Genomic DNA, 23,404 nt, shown 5'->3' on the forward strand with positions numbered 1-23,404 from the left:
AATCCCATCAAAGGCAATTCTAAATTATATTATCTTCACTTCACCTTTAAGGGTGAGGTAAAGATACAGCATTAAGCAAAGATCTAAAAATATGTGCACACTATGCTGCATTGGAAGACATTCTTTTTGCAGTTCATTAATGGGCCCATGTTTATTACATTAAGATTAGCACAGTGGTTTTCTTCAGATTGTTCTGTGCTGATAAAAGTCATATTAGCACAAAAAATTGTGCTAAATCCAAATAAACCACTATACCAAGGGTAGTATGATTTATTATATCAGCTGGAAAAGTTCCTACTGGAATAGCAAACAGTGAACCAAGTTTGGATAGGACTGGAGGATACAAAGTACCAATTTCCATCCTGGCAAGCAGACCCTGTGGTCCATGATTATATTTCTATGGCAAGCACTCTAGAAATACAGAAAACAGTAAAAACATACCGATCTGAGATCAAGTCCCAATAGGTTATGATAACAATGGAATGGCAAACATGAAGTGAAGGAACTCAAATAGAAGAGAAGGGAAGTGAAAATGAGTATCAAGTGGTCACAAATTAAAAAAAAAAACAGGTTTATTTCAAAATGAACTAAAAAAACATAATCAATTTTTTAAATGTTGTTTTGTTTTTAGCACACATTGGTGCTTATTTTAGATACACTGTTTGGGATTTAGATGTTAATAAACTGACATTAAACATCCATGTGCTTGGAAGTCTAAATCCCATTTGTACAAAGCCAGCATATGGGCATCTAAAACTGAAGAACAACCATATGGCATGGGACCATGGTCTGGGTGTGTTTATGGCAGGGCTAGGGTGGAAGTAAAATATAGATGTGTATTTCCCATCCCAGAAGGGGAATGAATGTTTATGTAGGTTCCCTAAAATGTCTAAAGAGCTCTGTCAGTAAAGCGAGACAAGGTTTTGCACTTATCAAACCTTAACTACAAAAGGTATGGTACCATAAATGCAAATCCTGCGTGGGAAACGCAAGGGCATATACCCAACATTTACTCTACATTTCCTGCACAGGACTCTTACTTATTGCAGGAGCATGGATTCATCTGCTCTGCCTGGGATGTAACAAAGCCTGTGCATAACCTAGGAACCACAACTACACCCACAGTGGCAAATTCCCTTTTCCCTTCTGATATCAGACTCCCATTTCAGGTCCTATTCCCCCCAGGTCCTATTAGGTCCTATTTTCCTTAATTCCCAGATCTTTCTCAGGCAGATTGCTCCATATGTTTGCCCCCAAGTCCAGTGATACATGCCCTCAATCTAACCTTTTTGACAAGCTGGTTTTACTAGAGACAGGTCTAGTCAGACATATCTGACTGGGTGACTAGAAAGTTGGATCAAGGGAGAGTGATGGATGAGGTGTAATTACATCCTGGCAAAGTCTTTGACAGAGTTATGCATAGATGACATAAATAAACTGAGTGCCCTTCATATGGGCTTTAAAGTGACTTACTGGGTTAGGAACTGGTTGAATGGAATGCAATAAAGGATAGTGGTAAATGGAGCTCATTATGAAGAAAGGGACATTGTAAGTGGTGTGCTGCAAGGATAAATTCTTGAATATGAAGAAAGACTTAGCGAAGCTTGAAGAATGGTCCAGATTTTTGCAGCTAAGATGTAATCTTAAAAAATGCAGGATCACTAATTTGAGCTATATAATCAAAGGAGCCAGCTCTGTGGGTGCTTGAGCACTCCCAATATTGAGCAAATTCATTGAGCATGTCCACAGAAGGTTAATTTCCATTGAGTTTAGGTCCCCCATCATTTTTTAAAGTTCGCTCCTATGACCCAAAGGACCAGTACAGTTTAGGGAATGAAGTACTTCTGTGCATGAAAAAAGAGTGAGATGGGTATAATGATATGTGATTATATTAAGGTAGCCAACCAGGCATAAAAAGCAATGGCAAAAGCCAGAAGAATGCTTGGTACATATGGAGAGGAACGGCCAGCAGGAAAAAGGATGTGATAATCAGTGTAAGTCTCATTTAGAATACTGTGTACAATTCTGGAGACTACACCTTCAAAAAGATTTAAACAGAATGGAGTTGGTCCAGAGGGCAGCTACTAAAATGGTCAATGGTCTTCATTATAAGGCACATGGAGGACAAACTTAAGGATTTCAATATGTATTATTTGAAAGAAAGGCAAGAAAAGGGAGATATGATAGAGATGTTGAAATACCTCTGCGACATAAATGCATAGGATGAAGGTAAGGAGCAGACTCAGGAGTAACATAAGGAAAATCTTCTTCAAAGAAAGGTTGGTGAGTGCGTGGCATGGCAATTTGGTGGAGGTGGTACATAAGTACATAAGTAATGCCACACTGGGAAAAGACCAAGGGTCCATCGAGCCCAGCATCCTATCCATGACAGCGGCCAATCCAGGCGAAACGTACAAACATTCTATTCATGTTATTCCTGGAATTGTGGATTTTTCCCAAGTCCATTTAGTAGCGGTTTATGGACTTGTCCTTTAGGAAACCGTCTAACCCCTTTTTAAACTCTGCCAAGCTAACCACCTTCACCACGTTCTCCGGCAATGAATTCCAGAGTGGTGGTGAAGATGAAGGCTGTATCTGGATTCAAAAAAGCTTGGAACATAAGTAAATAAATACATAAGTATTGCCACACTGGGACAGACCAAAGGTCCATCAAGCCCAGCATCCTGTTTCCAACAGTGGCCAATCAGGTCACAAATACCAATATTCTGACCTGGAGTGGTAAGCTTGTAGGCTAGTTAGGATAGCCTTTCAGTTGTCCTAACTTTATCCACTCACTTAACCAGTTTGTGGACTGAATATTGACCAATAAGTCTGCTAAGTGCTGGCTGTGCCCACAATCCGCCCCTAACTTAGCTGGTTAGTGCTTCAGTGGTCAGAGAGGATATTCATTGACATTATCTGGCTGTTAAATATCTAGGAATAGCCAACTCAGCAGGTTAAGCCCTTTTGAATATTGACCCCCTCCAAATGTATTCTTATTGTGATAAGGAACAATCCTTAAAATAGTAAGGTACACCTTTATTATAAGAATCATTCATAGGACTCAGACCTTGCTTATACATAAACCTTCAATGTAAAGGACAGAAAGGATGATGACTCAGCATATGGTAATAGGCAGAACGTGATACTGTACTATTAGATCCTTAGTCTCCATTCTCTGCTCTTAATGTCCACCAATAGGTCAGGTTTTCAGACTACCACTAATGAATATGCATGAGAAAGATCTAATTAACAAAGTGGTAGTACGCATGGAAATCTCTCTCATGGATATTCATTTGGAATACCTTGAAAACCTGACCAGCTGGTGGCCTTCGACGACAAGCAATGAAGACCAAGGCTATAGATATAAACCAATGAGGAAATATGCCATAAAATATGGATTGTACACAATATCCTATTCAATGTAAATATGGCATGAAATCCTTTGCTGTCCAGTGCAATGACAATAAAAGGGTGTAAGTTAAAAAAAAATCCACATACTAATGTACTGTATAATATACAGAAAGATAAAAGTGTAGACTATGAAAGTAGATAAGGGCCAGAGGGCACCTCTTGTCTGCCCTGAAAAGCTGTACTTCATCTACTCTTCAGAATTCCATACAAATACTAGTATATTGTTATTGAAAAGAATGTCAGCTTTTCTTTGGCAACCAAAAAACTGCATGAATCCCAAAGGATTCTCTTTATGTATAAAAATGACAAAATAAAGATAGGCCTTTAAAAAGTTAAACATTTGAATGTCAATCAACATGGCACACTTTTATTAATCAACAAACAATTTTATCACCCAAATCATAATTATTTGACCTGTGCTCTCCTCTCAAGAGAGTCATATGCCATTTATTACAATATTCCTCCATCTATAAGGAATGATTTACATTTGTATTACTGTTTACTTGTAGGAGGTTCACAATATTTAAATCTGATTTGTGATGCTTCTTGATAGCTGTATTGTTGGAAAGGAGATAACATAATGGAAGTGGAGTGTAGTTATATATTTTTTTTAATGTTTGTTCATAAGGTTTGGTGATTTAGGGCTCCTTTTTGAAAGTGGTACTACCAATTAGCGGCACGCTGAATGTGATGAAGTCCATTTAGTTTCCATGAGCTTCTTTGCATTCAGCACACATTAATTGGTAGTGCTGCTTTGTAAAATGTGCTTTTTAAATTTTCAAATGCTGTTTTTATTTTTGTTTTAATTTGTGTTATTTTGAGGCAGCATGGGCATAATTATATATATATGTTTAAAATTTATTTCAACTTTTCACCCTGCAAGTGAAGGAATGCCAGCTGGATTTAATTACTTAGAAAGTCTAGCTTTGGCTAAGCTAAAGGTTAGAAAGGTCAGAGACAGAAACTTTCTTTGACCCCTTGTGAGTGATGGATTGCTAATGCTAGCACATATGTATGCTATTATGAACAAGGCAAGCAGGCAGTTTGTTTTAAGATTAGGCTGAAATACTGTTTAGAGAGAGGCAATAGTTAGATTTTAGAAGTTTTTGATATTTAGAATATGTCTTATAAGGATGCTTATTTTAGAATATGTTTTATTTTGTGTAATTAATAATTCTGTGTAGAATATCTGTTCAACTCAGTGTGACTTTATAAGTAAGACTACAGTTGAAAAGGTCAGCATCTGGTTTGAATTAACTACGGTCTTAGCTAGTTCTGTGAAGGAAGCTAATAGGTGAAAAAGGTCAGAAAAAGTCAACTTACTTCCTTGATGGATTATAGGTAAATGTAGGACTGGTTTTCTGAAAGTAATAACTGATATGTATGCCATTAAGTAAGATTGGCCCTTGACCCCTTAATGAATGCCAGAGTCCAGTTAGCAGTTTGAGCTATGACTGGGATTATAGCAAAATGTAAGACTGGCCCCTTCGCCCCTCAATGAACCTAAGTTAATCATAATAAAATGTAAGAGACTGGTGCCATATTGTCTAATGTGAGGGGCCCCAGGTCATAGGTCAGTTTAGGACATCTCAAACCTATGTAACTGATATTTTGGAAATATATGTATAGAGATGATTGGTTCAGACAGGGTAATTAATCTATTCTTTACCATCTGGATAGTAAGGGGGGCTAGGAGGGGGATAGAACTGTATATAAGTGGGAGCAGAAGCAGCTTACGTCAGAAGGAACAGACAGAAGAAGGAGAGAGAAGACAGACAACAGGAGAAGAAAGCTGAAGAGGACAGACAGAAGCCACAAAGACACAGAGAGCTGAGAAAGAGAAGAAGAGACTTAATGCTGATGTCCTACTTTGTTTGCTGGCAAATAAAGAAGATTTCTCCCTCATTCTGGTGTGTGCTGTTTGACTCCTGAAGTACCACAGATTCTGCTAACACTAGTGGTAATTCCTGCAACAATTTAATGTCAATAGTTTAATTATATTTATTGCAATTATATTATATTATAATTATATTATTTTATTTATTGCAATTTTAATTATATTTTCTTTGATACTGTATATTTTGTATGTTTTATTTGAACCCAAAAAAACAGGATGATACAGCAGGCTATACATTTTTAAATAAATACATTAATTAAATGTCATGAAGCCAACCACATGTCAATGGAGTAGCTGGTAGTTTGGGAATTAGATAGGTCAGGGGTAGGTCACTGAGGAGGCGGGGAGCTATCTCTTTGTAGGGGTGGATGAGTGAATAGGTGGGGGTTAGGTGAGTGGATAGGTCAGGGTAGATCATTTGTTCATGTTTTCTAAGCTGTAGATTATTAGATACTGACTAGACAATAAAATACTGACAGGATTCAGAAAGCCGGAATGTAATGTGCTTGATATCAGAGGAGGATAAGAAGGAGGCACGAGATGGCTGCTTCTATTAAATGCTCTTTTCAGTCAAAACAAAGTCATAGAGGGAAACCTTCCAGCGGTCAATGAGGATACCTGTGTCAGATATACCTGAATATAACATGTAAATCACTTTTTCTACTACAGAAAGATGTAAAGAAGCCAATAAATAAATACATACATAAAAATGAAATATACTGTCTAGGATAGGAAATGTTGAAAGAGGAAGAAAAATCAACAAAAGTGATTAATTGCAAAACAAACTATTATTTCCAAAGAAAGTGGGCAACAATTTTCAATTAATGTTCAGAATAAATGACAACCTTAGTGGCTTCGGTTATTTTCAACTGGTATAACTTAATGCACTGTGTCATTACACATACAAGACAAAGCTAAATGAAACATGCATGCTGCTAAATTTTGCATTCCTTCATATGTTTTGGAAAAGATTTTTTTAACAGAATGAAATAAATCCTTTCATACCAGGAAAAGGTCCCAGTGTAGATAGAATGATCAATAGTTTTTACTGATGATGAACTGATGGAAGTCAAATAAGAGAACCTAAGAGTCATCAATTTTGCTATAAGAAACATTTTTGGCATAAACATGTTGTGGAATTCCAAAGATCAAAATATTGGGGGTGAATAAATCCCATATTGCTTGTTCTAGGTGGCATGAAGGAAAGACAAGTTCATTTACACAGGAGATACAAAGAGGTAAAATAACTTGCATGCCCAGGACTTTTCTTGACTCCAAAATTCAGTAATCTAACTATTAGACAATAGGAAGTAAAAAAAACCCACTAGTAATATCTAATTAGTTTACAAAACTATTTTCATAGCAGTGGATATCTTTACTGCACACACAAGAATTATCATAGTCTCTAAAGCATGTGGGGATTCTATAAATGGAACTCAAAAATGGGTAAACTCACTGAGGGCCCTGTTTAGTAAGCAACGTTATAGGCGTGTTAATGTTTTTAATGCACATTAACCATGTACGTGCCTACAATATCCCTACAGGCGTCTACATGGTTAGTGTGTGAGCTAATTGTAGGCATACTAAAAACACTAATGCACCTTAGTAAACAGGGCCCTTAAATTGTTTCTAAATATCAGCTGTACAGCACCACGCTGTTTGATGCAAGTACAGTCACTTAAACTAATAAAAATGTGGAGAAAATAGACCTTAGCTGTCAACACAATGCTCGCATAGCTCACTCTACAAAGCTAGAGCATCAAAAAAAATGCCATCATCGGTCAGAAAAAAACTCCACTTCAATATATATATATATATCACAAGCAAATCAAACAGAATGAGAACTGTCATAGCTTCCACAGGAACAGAACTCCAACACTCAATACGCTATGCTGGTAAATAACTTTCAATTCCAAATAGAGAATAACAAGTCTATAATGTACTTATCTCCAAAACGTATCCAGAGTCCATCAGAGGCATAGCATTTTGATCAAAAACTCAACAGGGAATCTTTGTTTCACCACTGCTGCATCAGGACAATAATTAACTGCTGTTCCATCACCACTGTTAACTTCAAAATGGTGGTGGGGAGACTCAGATGCCAACATTTAAAGTCTTCCCATAAGGTCTTCAGGTTGCCTTCCACCAATCAGAATTAAAAGATCAAAGTTGCTAAGCATATAAAAAAAAATGCCGACCATTCAATGCATACATTTAAACCAAATAGTTCAACTGATCCAAAAAAGTATATCCACTTTTACTCCCATTGTCTTAAGCACCTATCAAAATCCCCATGGTTCTCCAAATGCTATATCTGTTCTGATACTGTACATCATAGAGTTTGCGGTGGTGATGGAACAGCAGTTAATTATTCTCCTGATGCAGAAGTAGTGAAACAGGGATTGGGAGACCTGTTGGTTTTGGGAAATCTGTTATTCTATAACACAGCACACAACATTTTGGAATGCCTCTGTCCTGCCCATGCCCCCTCCCATGACCAAGTCACCACACGCTTCAGCCCTTTCTACCGCAGTGGGCAAAAAATGCTGAAAATAGCCATGGCTATGTGGTAAGATTGCTCTTACCGTGTGGCCATGCGAGGGGGAGCACTCACCACCCCCCACTGAGGTGGTGGTAAGGGCTGCCGTGCTAACCCGGTGGTAACTGGGTAGCATGTGGTGCTGCCCAATTACCGCTGGGTTAGCGCAATGCTAAAAATAAAGTCCTATTTTCCCCAAACACGGAAAATAGCACGCACTGGGGCTGTAACTACCAACGGCGTCTGTGCTGGGCCAGCAATAGCTCCAGATTAGCTTGTGGTAAGCCCACATTGAGTTTACCTCTGCTTAGTAAAAGGGCCCCTATGGGATTATAGAATAGTAGGTAGCCAGATGTGCGTGCAAATCCTAATTGGTGCCAATTAATGTCAATAATTGGTTGTTAACATACAATTAGTGCTTGTTCATGGCTCATTAGCCAATTAAGTTGTGCACATCTCAGAAGCATGCCCAAATTTGGGTGCCATATATAGAATCCAAGGCTATATACAGCAACAAAGAAACATGCAAAACACCAATTTTTTAGTAAATAGAGAAAAATATTGCTTATAAAATCTAGAGAACACTAATTAATTGTCAGATGGTATTTGTAAATTGACAAAAATAAACTCCATTAAAAAAAGCATTTACATTTTATGCAACTCGTCTTCTTTGAAAAGGAGCCAAGACAATAATGTGTGGGAGGCTTTGTGCAAAATTGAGCACAGCTTCTGTGCACCATTTTCCACACTACTGCCACTGCCCAGTGTTAAAAGGTATTTTCCAAAGGCACAAACTGTGCACCATATACTCATGCTGACGTCAGAGCACAGCTCATTTAAATCCTATGCTAAAACCCAAAGGTTGAATGCAGAGTTGTTGTTTTTTTAATGCTAGGTCTAAGGAGGAGTAAAAGGTTAGCTTGCTCTTCTGTGATCAGTTTTAGTGAGGATTTCATGCAAGTTCCTTCTCTTAGCTGCAAATATGGAATACCTGTCACTTTTTCTGGCTTTGTTGAAGGAAATGGATCAAAGCAAAACAAAAACAAAAAAAACAGCAGGGGGTGAGGAGATAAGGGAAAGATGTGCTGGAACAAACAGTAAAACTTTGAACTGCTGAAATTATAAACAATACAATGGGGCTCATTTTAGAATGAGAAAAATGTCTAAAAAGTGGCATACAGCAGAATTTGGATGTTTTTCTCACAAAATCTCCCAAACTAGTATTTTTAAAACCTGTTTTTTTTAGACATGTTTCTTTGCTGTGCATCCGTAGTATGTCCAAATCTCAAGAGGGTAAGTTGGTGGTGTGTTAAGGGCAGGATTTGGGCATTCCTAAGATTTGGACATTTTTCATCCTGGAACAAAACAAAAACGTCCAGGACTTAAACTAAGACGTTTTGAGCTAGAACTGTTTTTAGAATGAATAAGCCACAAAAAATAGTGCTCTAAATGACCAGATGACCACTGGAGGAATAAAGGTATGACTCCCTCACTCCCCTAGTGATCACTGATCCCCTCCCACGCAGAAAGATGTGCATGCAAAATCTAAATAATGCCAATTAACTGCAATAATTGTTCACATCAGTTTTTATACCTATGGGCTACACGAACCTTAGGTGTGAATTCTATATATGACGCCGAAAACAAATCTCTATTCTATAAGCCATAGCTCTTGTACCTAACTTTAGGAATGACCGTTTGCACTAACTGAAATGTGGTGCAAATGTAGATGCCTAAATTTTGGCACATATCCCTCACATTCTAATAACAACGGACATAAATGCTAGGAATACCCCATTCCACCCATGACCCTCCCATTCCTGTGCCCCTTTCTTTTACTCATGTGTAAAATTTGCACACATAAGTTCCAATTAAATCAAATTACTGTCAATAATTGCTTGTTAAAAGCCAATTATTGGCACTAATTAGTTCCTTAATCAATTAAATTGTGCACACAATTTTCTGCACACAATGTTTGGTGACTTTTGTAGAACTTAGGTGGTTAGTGCACACTAATATCCATTAGCACACGCTAAGCATTAGAAAAAGGTCTCCTAAATCAGTTTTTGCTATCTTACAAGCAGTCAAGTTTCTATTTATTTATTAGTAGGATTTCTTTAGTGCCTTTTTGAAGGAATTCACTCAAGGCAGTATACAGTAAGAATAGATCAAACATGAGCAATAGGCAATTACAGTAGTAAAAATATTCAAATAACAATACAAAGTATGGCAAAATATACTATTTCCAAAACAATCAAAAAATCCTCAAAATGAAAAATGACTCTATTTACAGGGAAAAAGCCTCAAAGAGCTCCGAGATCAAAAATTAATCCCATGGAGCTTAAGCAGACACAATGGTCTTCTCTTTATCATAGGCAAAAAAAACCCTGGTGCCACAGATCTAAAAAGGTTTTTTCTGTGGTCAAAAAATATATTCAGTAATATATTCAGTAAGAATTCAGTAGTTCTTTAGTTGATTCTATACTATTTACAATGTCAGCATAATATGTAATAGAACATTTTAATTGATAGTGAAAGGTAAAGCAAAGATGGAACATATAGATAAGACAGTAAGATGAGTTAGAAAGTAAGGTAACTAATTTAAAGAAAGTTGCACATGAGGTCATAGAGATGGTTAAATATTATCTCAGCTAGGGTAGGGAAGGAGTGGATAAACTTGTCCTGCTGCAATATGTGCAGCCCATGTCACTCCTTGTGCGTTTGAGTGAGACTAACATGTTAGTTACTTCTTCCATTAAAGGCCTGGTTGAAGAGCTAAGTTTTCAGCTTCCCCAAGTAGAGAAATTCTTGTGTTAAGCGGAGCCTTTCAGGTACTGCATTCCAGAGTGTGGGGGCTACTCCGGAGAAGGCTCACTTGCGGGTATCACATCATGTAATGTCTTTTGGAGAGGGAGTGTTTAGTGATAGTCCTTGAGAGGACCTTAGTATCCTTAGTGGTGTGTAGGGAATCGTCCTGTTCTTCAGGTACTCAGGGCTGTTTCCTTTGAGGTCCTTGAAGATCAGATAGAGTTTTAAATTTAGCCCTGTATTGTACTGGTAACCAATGAAGTTTTTGCAAAAAAGGTGTGATGTGGTCACATCGCTTGCAACCTTCTATGAGTCTTGTTGCTGCATTCTGAATCAACTGGAGCTGGTGCAGGCCATTTGTAGTCAGACCATTCAATAGTGCATTGCAGTAATCCAGTCTTGATGTTATCATGACATTCACAACTGGGATAAGATTTACCTTCTCAATGTAAGGAGAGAGGCAGCTTAGCTCTCGCAAATAGTAGAAGCAGCTCTTGCAGGTTGCTTGGATTTGGGGAATCAGAGTAAGTGTTGAATCTAATTGTATTCCAAGGTTCCTGACTTGTGATTTGAAGGGGAGTTCGTACTTCCCAAAAGGGATTTTGATGTCAGGTATCTATCCACTTGTGTTAGGGACCCAGAGAAACTCGGTTTTACTTGGGCTCAGGCAAAGTTTGTTGTGTTTAGCCCATTCTTGAATTGATGTTAGACAGGTAATCAGTTTATTCAAGGCTGTAGGTAAGTCAGGTTTAATGGGGGTGAGTAGCTGCACACCATCCGCATAGATGTAGAACTGAATATCCATTGACTGAATCATCTCAGCTTGAGGTAGATATTGAACAGAATAGGTGACGGTAGTGATCCTTGTGGAACCCCGCAGATCAGTGCCCATGGTGGTGATGAGTTGCTGCCAAATATTATGGATTGTTGCCTGTCTGATAGATAGGATCTGAACCAGGCAAGTACTGTTCCATTGATACCTGTTTCTGTCGTGCTAGCATGATATCATGACCCACAGTGCCAAAAGCTGCTCAGAAATCCAGCAGTACTAACATCGAGGCAAATCCCCTGTCTCAGTTTTTGTGAAGATCATCTAGTAGGGATACGAGGACCGTTTCTGTTTCATAACCAGGTCTGAATCCAGATTGACATGGATTTAGCCAGTTTCTCTCTTCTAGCCAATTATGAAGTTGAACACAGACTGTTTGTTCTATGAGTTTCCCTAGAAACGGGATGTTGGATATTGTCCGGTAACACTCAAGTTTGTCCTGGTCAAGGTTGTTTTTCTTTAGCAGAGAATGAACCACTGCCCTGTTTAATGCTGTTGGTAGTTACCCATTAGAAAGAGAGGTGTTCATATTTTTGTGGTGCCTTCAATGAGGCCCATACTTGCCTGCTGCACTATCTTTGATGGGCAGGGGTCCATGGAGCAGGTAGTTGGTCGAAGGTCTCAGGATTTTGTCAAGGCTCTCCTCTGTCATTGGGTTACAAGTGTCCCATCTGTCTCTGTTTGTGCACCCCTGGTTAACTGGTCAGGGATTGGATAGGATTACCAGTAAATCCTGATGGAAACTTTTAATTTTGTTGGCAAAGTATGCAGCAAAATCATTGCAGTTCAGTTTAGACTGGGCAGGCTAGTCCTGTTGTGGGGGGTTGCAGTAGGGTGTTTACAATACCAAACAACTGCTTGGTTGAGTTGGCAGCCTGTGCAATGCATTGAGAGAAATACTGTTTTTCGGTTGCTGTTAAGGCTTGGCAGTACTTTGTTCTGTGCTTCCTACAGTTTAGCTTGTCTTCATCCAGGCGAGCTTTACGCCATCACCTTTTCCAGTTTCTGTCCTTCGCATTTAAGGATCCAAAGTTCTGGAGAAAACAAAGGTGAGCATTTGTGAGTGGTGCCATTTGCTCTAAGGCCTTGGCTAAGTGTATTCCAGATGTCAACCTGTTCTGACACTGTAGTTGTCTTTTTATCCACTTGTGGATAGTCCAAAGCCTCTAGGAAATTCTTTTTCTTGTCTCTGATCTCCTTCCAAACTCTGGGAGATGCTATTTGTTTCAGGTGGTAACTTAGGGAAAATTTAATTAGAAAATGGTCTGACCATGATAGGGGGGTTCTTTCAATACTGTTATCCCAGAATTCTGGGATATCCATCCCTTTGTAGAATACCAAGACTAAAATGTGGCCCTTTTTGTGGGTTGGACAATTGATCACCTGTGTAAATCCTAGTGCTGTCATTGTGTCCAGAAAGGTGGCTGTGATGGCATCTGAGGTTTTGATGTGTAAATTGAAATCTTCCATGATCACCAGCCTAGGGTAGTTCAGGCTCACTTGAGTAATCAGGTCTAGGAGTTCTTGCACAGACATTGTGTTGTTACAAGGTGCTCGGTATACTATGAGCAGCCAGATTGGTTTCTCCTCTTCAAGTTGGATTAAAAGAAATTCTGATTCATGTAGCTGGGGGTGGATATTCTGCACAGTTTGATTGTATCCCAAATCAAGTCAGCTATCCTTCCAGCCCATCTTCATGGTCTTGGTTGATGTTGAATGTTGAAACCTGTTGGGCATAATTCGGCCATTGGTAAACCCCCACTTTCATCTAGCCAGGTTTCACTTATTCCTAGGATGTCAAGATGCTGTTCATATATGGCATCATGGATCATCGAGGATTTCTCTGCAGCTGATCTGGCATTCACCATTCCTATAGTTCCCAAGGGTGGTCTGGGGTTGCTGGGGATAGATTTGGTATGGCAATGAGGTGATCTTTTAAGTACTGTTATGTATGTGTTTGATCTCTTGCACTTTTGCCTTCTCTTTGGTTGGTGGGGGGTTAAGGTTTCCTCTCCCACACACCACTGGGATGCTTGAAGGTTCATGGTCTGTGGGCCCAAGAAACATGTTTTTGTGTCAGAAGCTAGTTAAAATTTCCCTGGGCAGCACTATAGTCTATCCTGTGGAGTTCACCCTGTGGATCAGCAATCTTACTTGTTGGCAATGCAGGGTTAAGGCTTTAAATAATCTAAAAGAACAGACCTTTTTAAAGTTGTAAATTCAGACCAGGCCTGTGAGATCAAAGGCTTCCAGCAATAGAGAAACAAATGGCTATACTTAGCACTCCTATGTGAATTTCTTTGAAGACTTAATGCAGAAGGGTTGATAGCTGACTTTAGTTTTAAGGAATCTAACAGATACAGAATTTTATAAATAGTTATATAGTTTATTTTTAACTCATGGATTGCAGGTATGAACTTTATAGTTTCTGGTTCTGATATCCTTGGATGGTCCAATTGATGCAGGTTGCTGTAGGCTTTTTCTTTGTTGTCTAGGAGGGTTAGATGTAAACATAGATCCAGGGCATGAGGTTATTTGTATTGCAAAGGGGAGATAACATTTCCTTTCTCCAGCCAAAACAAATGAAAGACTTTCAAAGTTAAACTGAGGACTGGTGCCTCAACACAGACTACGCAGAAGTCAGTAAAAAATTGGGTTGTAAATAAGCAGAAAGTGTATTATTTAATCTAAGTTGCAGTGCCTGATGTGAACCCAGCCAGCCAACTGGCAACTGGCATATATACTTAGTAGTGAAAATAAAAATTGGACAGATTAGATAGGTCATTGATCTTTATCTTACAACATCTATTATGTTACTACAGAAGTGACAAAACTACTACTACTACTACTATAAATCACTTTTATAGCGCTACCAGTCATACGCAGCGCTTTACAATTGAACATGAAGAAGAAAGACAGTCCCTGCTCAAAAGAGCTTACAATCTAAATCAGGACAAACAGACAGGACCAAAATGGATAAGGGAAGGACAGACAGAAGGACACATAAGGATAAGATAAAAGTTACAAGTCAGGAGTCGAAAGCAGCATCAAACACATTTGGGAATCCTCAAGTATAATCATGAGAATTACAAGCTCTTACCATGATACCCTTGTTCAATTGAAATAAAACTTTTCTCATGCAAGAGAAAGAGTATAAATTAAACAATTTACTGTTTTTTTGAAAGACAGTAATGGACAAAGTGGGACCAATAAGACTAATTCTGAATCGGTATATAGAATGGTAAGGGAACCCACAGTTTCCCTAACATAAATAATTGCTTAAATAATTGAGAAACTGGTTAACAACACTGAAGAGTTCTTGTAGTTCTATTATTGTGCGAGGTCAGAGGTCAACACACTTCACTGGACCCTATATTGCAATAGTGTCCTTTCCTGATTTTACTATTTGGCAGTCAGTGTAATATTAATGTTCTCTGTACATATATATATATAAGAGCTGCACTGAGATTTCTCAGCATATTACAGTGCCATTTTTATTTTTTGAATAATAGAATAATTAGATATGATCAGCGGTCAAAAAGTTTACATTTTTATCTTGAAAAGTAAAATAATAAAATAGAGAATAATAACTTGCCCCCCCCCCCTTTGCAAAGCCACACTAGCGGCTGCTGCGCTGTAATGCCGACACAGCCCATTCATTACCGCACCAGTAACCACTAGTGTGGCTTTGTAAAAGGGGGGATGGTTACTATAACTGCCACTTTAATTATGTAACATTTGTTTGCTTAGTACTGCTACATTGGCCAGAAACTGCTTTATTTAAAAAAAGCAAAAACACTTTTTTGCAAAACTTGACATATGGTGTTTTGAAGAATAATGCCAGGTGTTTGGTGTGTTAAAACATTAGCATAAGCTACCGCCTTTAGAAGTTGCTCACCTTAGTCTCTTTTTGATACAGACTCTCTATTTATGTATATAGATAGGTAGATATAGATATATACTGATTGAACAGATTAGGAAACCTACAAGTTCCCTAGCTTGTAATTTCTGTATAAGTATCTATTCAAGATGCAATAAATATATTATTTTATTTTCAGTTAGGTATATCTAATATGTTCCTGTTATTTTCTTATGCTTCTTCTGACGTGGCATCTTCTTTCTTTGATTTTGCATCTGGTATCTTTAACTGTTGGAGCTGGGACCAACTCACCTGTGCACTTCGTACCCCCCCCCCCCCCCCAACTACCCTTAAGCTCTTCATTTTTAAATGCTCACCTTACCCAATAAGATATACCTTCACATATCAAATAATTCAATCACACACTTATTGGGAATAACTGTGGGCTGCAGCTTAGTTTATCAAACAACCTTTAACATTGCAACATTCTTCATAATAAATCATACCCCACTCGAGCTACAGCTATCCAGTGTAAGAATATCCAAAACCCTCACCGCTGCTCGCCATGTCAGCAAAGCAGCCAATCCACTTCTGGTCCACCGCTACCAGTCATGTCAGCAAAGCAGCCAATCTGCTTCCTGTCCATCGCTGCCAATCTCCTTCTTCCAGGCTTCGCCTAGCCAGAAAGAGCCCCATTGCCTTCCCCCATGAGCCACCAGCCCTGTAACTCGGGTTTTCCCCACAGGGGTTTTTGACCCCCGTCAAAGTCCCCCCTCCAAAAAAGAGAAACCAAGGTGTAGCCTTCCTCGGCTCACCTGGTCCACACAGCATTAGCCACCCTTGAATGTCCCGTAGCAAAGGTCCCACCCCATGCTGGGAAAGGATCATTGTCCCTACCTCACAGGCTGCCACCCTGTAGGACAAACTGGGTAAATTCAAGCTGACAGTTCCCCCCCCCCCCCCCCCCCCCGCCAGTCACCAGACCCCAAATGAACAACAGAATGTCCAAGCATTTGGATGGACCACCTCGTGTCCACGTCTACTGAAAAACAATCATACAGATGGGGATGAGCTCAGCATAAGCCAACAAACACCCGGAGCAAACCCTCGAGAAGCAAGATGCCATGAAGTAGCATCAGTAAAAATAAAACCCCAGGCCATGCCAGCAGCCGTCAGCCATTTCCCGCATAGAAGGCCAGGGAATCCCCAACTGGTCCCCTACAAAACTAGGAGGGCCAAATGCAGCATGATAAGGCCCCCAGACAACCATCTGCCAAGACCCTCCTTGACCCTGCCAATCACAAGCCCACCATGCACGCCCCTGTTGCTGCGCCCAAACAGAATGAGTGCATGCTGACGAGCCTGGGATCCTCCCTGACAAGTCCGGCATCAGTGCAGAATGGCAGCAAACTACAGTCTGTCAAAGTAACCCCATCCCTTCAAACCAACAGAAGCCATGGGCCCAACAGATTTCGACCAGAAAGAACCAAGGGCAAGGCTACCATGCAGGCAACAAGGCTGGCACCTGAATAAGACCAACTGCACCCCTAGCGCCTGCCTGGTCAGCCGTGGAACACAGCAAGGAAATCCTAAAACCCGCACTCTGTATTTTCACATTCAGCCGCAGAATCCCACAAAGCCGGAATCCGTCTGACCCCTGCCCCAAACCCCACCACTTGAGGGCACCAAAGAAAGCTGATGCCAACACTGCACAAAACCGCCTGTGCCCCAGAAGTAGAGCACATCACATTAGGGACAACATGCAAAAAACTGAGTCAACATATTGAAAAAGGGGGGCAGCAGCCTAGAATCAGGAATGGGAGCCCCCCCCCCAAATGCTTCTGACATAAAAACGAAAAGCAGCCAACCCCCACTAACATCAGACTGAAAAGGGGAAATTTTCATCTTGTATCGACCCGCAGCACACTTTGAACATCTCAGCACAAGGGCATATCCATCATACACCGCCTACAGCCCAACTGGCACCGGATCAGGATCCCATCCCAGTCCCCCAACAAACCAGACAGTCTGCCCGCTAACCACGCCCAACAAACCCCACTAGTCATACCCCACCAGTATATTCCTGTTGCGTGCTGTCACATACCAGGACTCACCTGCAATGACTGGAGAAATTATATCCTGGAATTGAGGTGCCTGAACAATCCAGAGTCCACTCAAGACTCGGACCATGACACTGCTCCCCAAAAGACTGCCTAGAAACATTACCCCAAGCTACCCTTCATATTGGTAAAAACCACATAGCAACACCGGGCACACAGCTAACTGATATGCCAAGGGAAATGGGAAGAAGACAGAAATAAGGCCGTGGTCAAGGATGCCACAAGGATGCAGGTTCTGCACTCCCGCTGTACACAAAACTAAGCGTCAAAAAAAGGCAAGGTCATCATAAAGACCCCGCCTACAATAGGAGGCCACCCGAGGGCAACTGTATCATGTACAGTATAACCTTTCAAGCCCCCGAGACACTATGGCAACCCAATTGCCCCACCCGGACCCTAGGCAACCAAGCCACCATAAGCTAAGTAGAACTTCTATGTCCCACAAGGTAGCCCTAACACAGGGCCTGCCGTCCGGCCACTGCCCAGTGAAATGCCCCAGATTGCTTGCTATCATTCTAAAATCCAAGACAATTAGCCACCAACAGCACCCACAGATACACCCACTAGGAAATTCACCCAAATGGTGCCTCATACTGGCAAGATCCATCCTCTGGCAGACCAAGCAGCAGACGGAGCTTGGTGACTCAATAGATAGAACCACCAATAGGCGGTTGGTGGCCCAACTGTTTGGGGAAGCTAAAGGGGTGGGGTTAAGGGTGGGGCCAGGGGTGGAGCTTACATCCATAATTGTCTGACAACACACAGAAAAAAAGTAAAAATAAAATAGTCACAATACCTTTTATTAAATTTAGATATTAGATATGTATCATGCAGACCGTCAACAATATGAAACAAGGGATCATAATATCACAATTCACATGTAGAGCCACAAAACACCCTTTTAGGGTGGATAGTGTTCACAATGAGCTCCTTTTATTAACAACCATATGTAGATCCTTCAAGAGGTAGTGTGCCATGATTTAGGCTCTACACCCTTTCTGATGTTTTGGTGTCACCTCAGTAAGGCCAACACACAATCTCTCCACTGCAAAACACTATACACAAACTTGTGCAAAAACACACTCATAACCTTACCAAGCCATAACAGCACTAATTTCAAGGACAGGACGAGCTACAACCTTATGCATGGAAAGGCAGCACTGTAATTACACCGGACTCTAAAACACCAGTACACAACCTAGTGAAAAAAACAAAGCAAAACAAAAAGGGCTGAAAATACTACATACTAGCAGAATACTGCATATTGATCACACATGAAAAACATATGACACAACAGATATGAAAGCAAAATACTGAACTGGAAAGTTACCTCAAGAAGTCAGACTCAGTATGCAGCAATACTAGAAAAATTGAAACTTACATGCAAAATATCACAGATGCACATTTCCAAAAGCTGACATTTCCAATTAATAAATTCTGAATAAAATACTTTTTTCTACCTTTTTTGTCTGATCATTTAGTTTTTTCTATTTGCATATTCGCACAGACCGTAGAGGTGAAGACCAATCCAGACCCCAAATCCCCATCTAGATCCATAGGGACAAAAGGGATGCACGGTCCTCGGTGATGCCACATGCCAAGCGTGCAGGACTTGCACCCTAATATCATAATGGGCCGCCAAAGTGAGTGGGCCCCAGTCGCAACCCCCTAGCCCACCCCAGTCCTGAAGGTGTCGACAACAGCACAGAAGGAAAGGGAAAAGGCATGATATACCACCGGTCTGTGGGTTTGGCAAGTACATTCAAAGCAGTTTACGTAGTATATACAGATGCTTGTATAACCCTGGGGCACTGGAGGGTCAAGTGACTTGCCCAGAGTCACAGGAGCTGCCGTGAGAATTGAACCCAATTCCCCAGGATCAAATTCTGCTGCACTGACCACTAGGCTGCAACTACCAGGAAGAGGAAGAACAGCAGAAGTGGAACAACCTCTGTTCCTCTTTCTATTCCCCATTACCCATACCTAAGCTCACTTACCATATCCGTAAGCACACCGCTTCCACTGCAAAAGTCCGGTGGACCAAAGCTGAGCCAACACCAGGTGAACTTCTCGGGGGAGCAGCCACTGACGACACCATATAGGCCAAAAACCAGACCAGGTGCCAGCCCCAGGGTCCACCTCTGTAGGCATGGCCACAAATGGCCCCATCACCCATCTGCACCGGAAGCTGCTAGCTCCTTCTGTTGACAGTACCTGTGGAAACAGAAGCAACAACAATGGCCCAGCCCGCAACTCGCTGTTCACGACCCATCCCCATGATACCACCCCCCCCCCCCCGGGACACCCATGCAACAGGGAGGGAGAGCAGATTCCTGCCCTCTGGCCACACAGACTAGGAGGCCAAGAATAAAGCCACCACACTCCCATGCCACTAGGGGCCTCAACAACTGTGGCCTAGCAGCAGAGTGTAACTTGCAGTCTGTAAAGAACAAGGCCACCGTTCAACCTCCCAAAAGGGGAGTGGTGCTACCCAAGGGAAGCAGGGACAGAGACGCAGGGAGACCGGAACCTAGATTCCCCAAGACACAGGTAGATCACACATAGACTACCAGACCCCCCCCCCATCGACCTGCTAATAAGGGGGGGGGTGCTAGCTGCAGCACCAGCTGATTGAGGAGGCAAAAGGAAAGCCACAGGACCATGTGACTCGCCCAGGAGTTGAACCCAGGTTGCCAGGAGCGAAGCCTGCTGGCCTAATACCAGCAGTAATTGAACTCCTGAAGTGCGCAGCCCAGCTCTGGATGCCGGTGCTATGAATAACCGGGCCCGGGTCATGTAAGCATAGGAGCCATCGTGGGGGGGGGGGGGGGGAGAGAGAGGTCATCAGCCACCAGATCTAGCCAAGAGTATGTCATGTGGGACCCATACGGATCCGCTATAGGCCTGGATACAGTAGGACACCGGAGTGCCCACTCATCCTGCCCAGGCTTAACCCCCACAGACCTAACTTGGGGTGTTCCCACTCCCGAAGCCCCCCAGCCAGAGTCGCAGCAGCCTGGCCAAGCGCCCTCCCCCCCCCCCCCCCCCCAGAGAGAGACTTGAACCCAGGACCTGTCTAATATGTCAGAAACCTTCTTCTCTACCGCTGGGAAGGACACCATGCTGCTCGTCTAAGCTGCCTCCAAGGAGCAAGAAAGCCCTGATCCTCGGAGGTAGCCAGCATTTATGGGCCAGTCCACAGCCTGCCTTTCTCCCTCACCTATCCAATCACCCTGCCAGCAGGTTCATGGCATTCCTCCCTATTCAAAGAAACCAATTGCTTCTGTCCGGAACCTGTCAGCTTTGCCCCCACTCTGCCACCAACAGTGGGTTCCCACTAGGCGAGTTGTCCCCACTCACCATTAATCTGGCCCCTTTGAGACAAACTCTTGGGTTTGTCTTTTCATTTTTGTAATTTTTTTGTTAAAGTTGTTACTGTACAGAAGAAATAGATATCTCCCCCTGCTGGAAGGAGATCAAATTACAGGGTGCAGGACACAATAGGTAGGAACAATTAAGCTTCACTATTAAGCATGTCTGAGCCAAAGGCAAAAGCTACTGTGATGGTTCATTAAGCCTCCAGGTAGCTATTAGGAGTGCACTGTATGTCATTATTAATTCCGTGCAATGTATTGTCTGGCATCTACATATTGCAAACTAGTTTGTATTTACTAACTTATTTTTAACAAAATACAATTCACTTCCATGCAGAAAAAAAAAAAAGATATAATCCCCTATGTCTACAACTGGTGAAAACATTTCTACCAATCTAATTATTTTTGTAAAGAGAAAGGACGCTAGCAAGTGGAATGACACAGTGCCATCTGTCCATCTGTGCTGTAAGTCAAGGACAATCAGGCTACTGGTGGCATTTTCTACAGTATTCACTTCTTAAATAGATTCTATTAGTGATTGGTTTTTTTTTTATTCTTCTAATGCAGGTTTCATGGTCATGATTTCCCTATAGGCATACACATACTTTTAATTCCTGCTTGAGAGCCATTGATTTCTGTTTGCATGTTATTCCATGTGTTATATAGCACAGTATTTTTCTTCCCTGGGTCACATTCTACATACTCTTATTTTAATGAAAAGAAACAAACAAGGAAAAAAACACACAAGTAGGAAAAAGTGAGACAGTAGTTTAAGGGATTGAACAGTTCCTCCTTTAATTACTGGAAGGCCTGTGTTCATTAATCACAAAAGGATTAAATGAAAATTCATAGAGGAATGTGTAACCTGTAGGTTATAGCATGCAGTAAAGTTAAACAAAAAGTAAAAAAAAAAATCATTATTTTGTTTAACAAATCATTTACATTGTGCTCATATTGCAATAAATATTATCAAAACAAATGACTAAATATGTTTAGTCTTACAAATCTGTATCTAAATTAACCTGTGCCAAATGGAAATTAAATTCAGCAGTAGAAAATACATTCGTTTCCTACAATACCTAAATAAGATATATATATATATATATATATATATATATATATATATATATATATATATATATATATATATATATATATATATATAAATTAATGTCATATATCATATGTACATACATAAGCAAAACGCTGGCGATCAAATGTCTACTAAGAAACAAAAATCACTACCTGCTTTCTCTTAGAGTGGATGCTAATTTACTTGGTAATAAAGCAATGCATTATTAATGAAGAATCGGGTAGAAAAAGAACACACCCCCTCCAAACATTTCCACTAAAACTGAAAATCCGGAAAGCCCAATTTGCTGGCCACCATAGGTAAACGCATCCTTGCTTGACAGTTGGAAAGCATTACTTGGAACATTTAATTTTTCCAAAGTTAAGCACTTTCCACAGCTGTCTGGATTAAATCTCATGAGACAATAGCTAAAAGACTTTTAAAGGGACGAAAATGTACTTTTATGTGTGCTGAAATCTCTGCGAAGATCAACATAATTCTGCAAAACCCGCAAATCTGTGTGAAAGGGTTATCAGGAAGACAAACAGATAATGGGGAAGTTTAAGCATTCACTCCGTCGATTCATTTGCCAGTGTTCCAAAAGAATGCATATGAATTCTAACTGTTTCCTAAGGGTTATGCGATGTTGGGGGTTAATATTTCAGCATAAACAGAGAGGAAACATCTGTGATCGCAACCTTTCAGTACAAAAAATCATACACCAGCTTGCACACTCCCCGAGAGTCGTAGCAAAACTGCGACTTAAAACTGGCAGATTTTCCTTCTTCCAAAGTACATGTTATACAGAGTATATAGTTATTTCATGCCCAGAAATTGGAAACATAGATTACTGATCTAGAATGCCTTCACTCCATTACAACACATTTTACTGTAACGATGTACTATAAACGTCCTTTCTCACGTTTTTCTTGTTGCAGCTGGTTGAATTCCACTTAGATTTAGTAAAAAAAAAAATGACAACAGTCCTTAGACGTCAGCCTGCGATAGTAGAACAGATATAATTTTGAATTCCTACCTTCAGCTAAGAGGCACATTGCATGAACAAAAGATGGATCCAAGCTATCTTTTTCTGCCATCAGCTCGGGCAAGTATTTATCCTGCTCCATGGTACAGCTCACAGTTTGCACTGTTGTCTGTCTGCAAGCAAGCGTCGGGTTTCTCTGTATCCTTATTGCAAGCTTCAGTTAGTGGGTTTCACAGGCTTTGTGTGCCCATGCAGGGAAAAGCAGCCAACTCCAGCTGTATGGCGTGCACTACACAGACCCTTACTGCCACCTTCCTTCCCCCTGACTCTTTCCCTCTGCCTCCAGTTCCCTGCTTTATTCCAACCTCAGCCGCCTTAACTAAAAAGTGGGAAGAGTAATTCCCCTCCTCCGTTGCTAGCTTGTTGGCTGCTGCAAGTGAGATTTTGAGATGCTATTGGTTAGTTCAGCCCGTCACGTCTCCTGATTGACACAGGAAGGTATGAGCT

General features: G+C 40.9%; 1 protein-coding gene across 2 annotated transcripts in view; it reads right to left on the reverse strand.

Moving 5' to 3' along the window:
• Positions 1–23,039, reverse strand: part of KHDRBS2 (KH RNA binding domain containing, signal transduction associated 2) — an 852,627-nt gene extending 829,588 nt beyond the window's left edge. For both annotated transcript variants that reach the window (XM_030198996.1, XM_030198995.1), the window contains exon 1: positions 22,949–23,039. In XM_030198996.1, coding sequence (XP_030054856.1) covers positions 22,949–23,039 — 91 coding nt within the window. The remainder of the gene's footprint in view (positions 1–22,948) is intronic.
• Between the last annotated feature and the right edge of the window lie 365 nt (positions 23,040–23,404).

Source organism: Microcaecilia unicolor, chromosome 3 (assembly GCF_901765095.1).
Source record: "Microcaecilia unicolor chromosome 3, aMicUni1.1, whole genome shotgun sequence".
Classification (NCBI taxonomy): domain Eukaryota; kingdom Metazoa; phylum Chordata; class Amphibia; order Gymnophiona; family Siphonopidae; genus Microcaecilia; species Microcaecilia unicolor.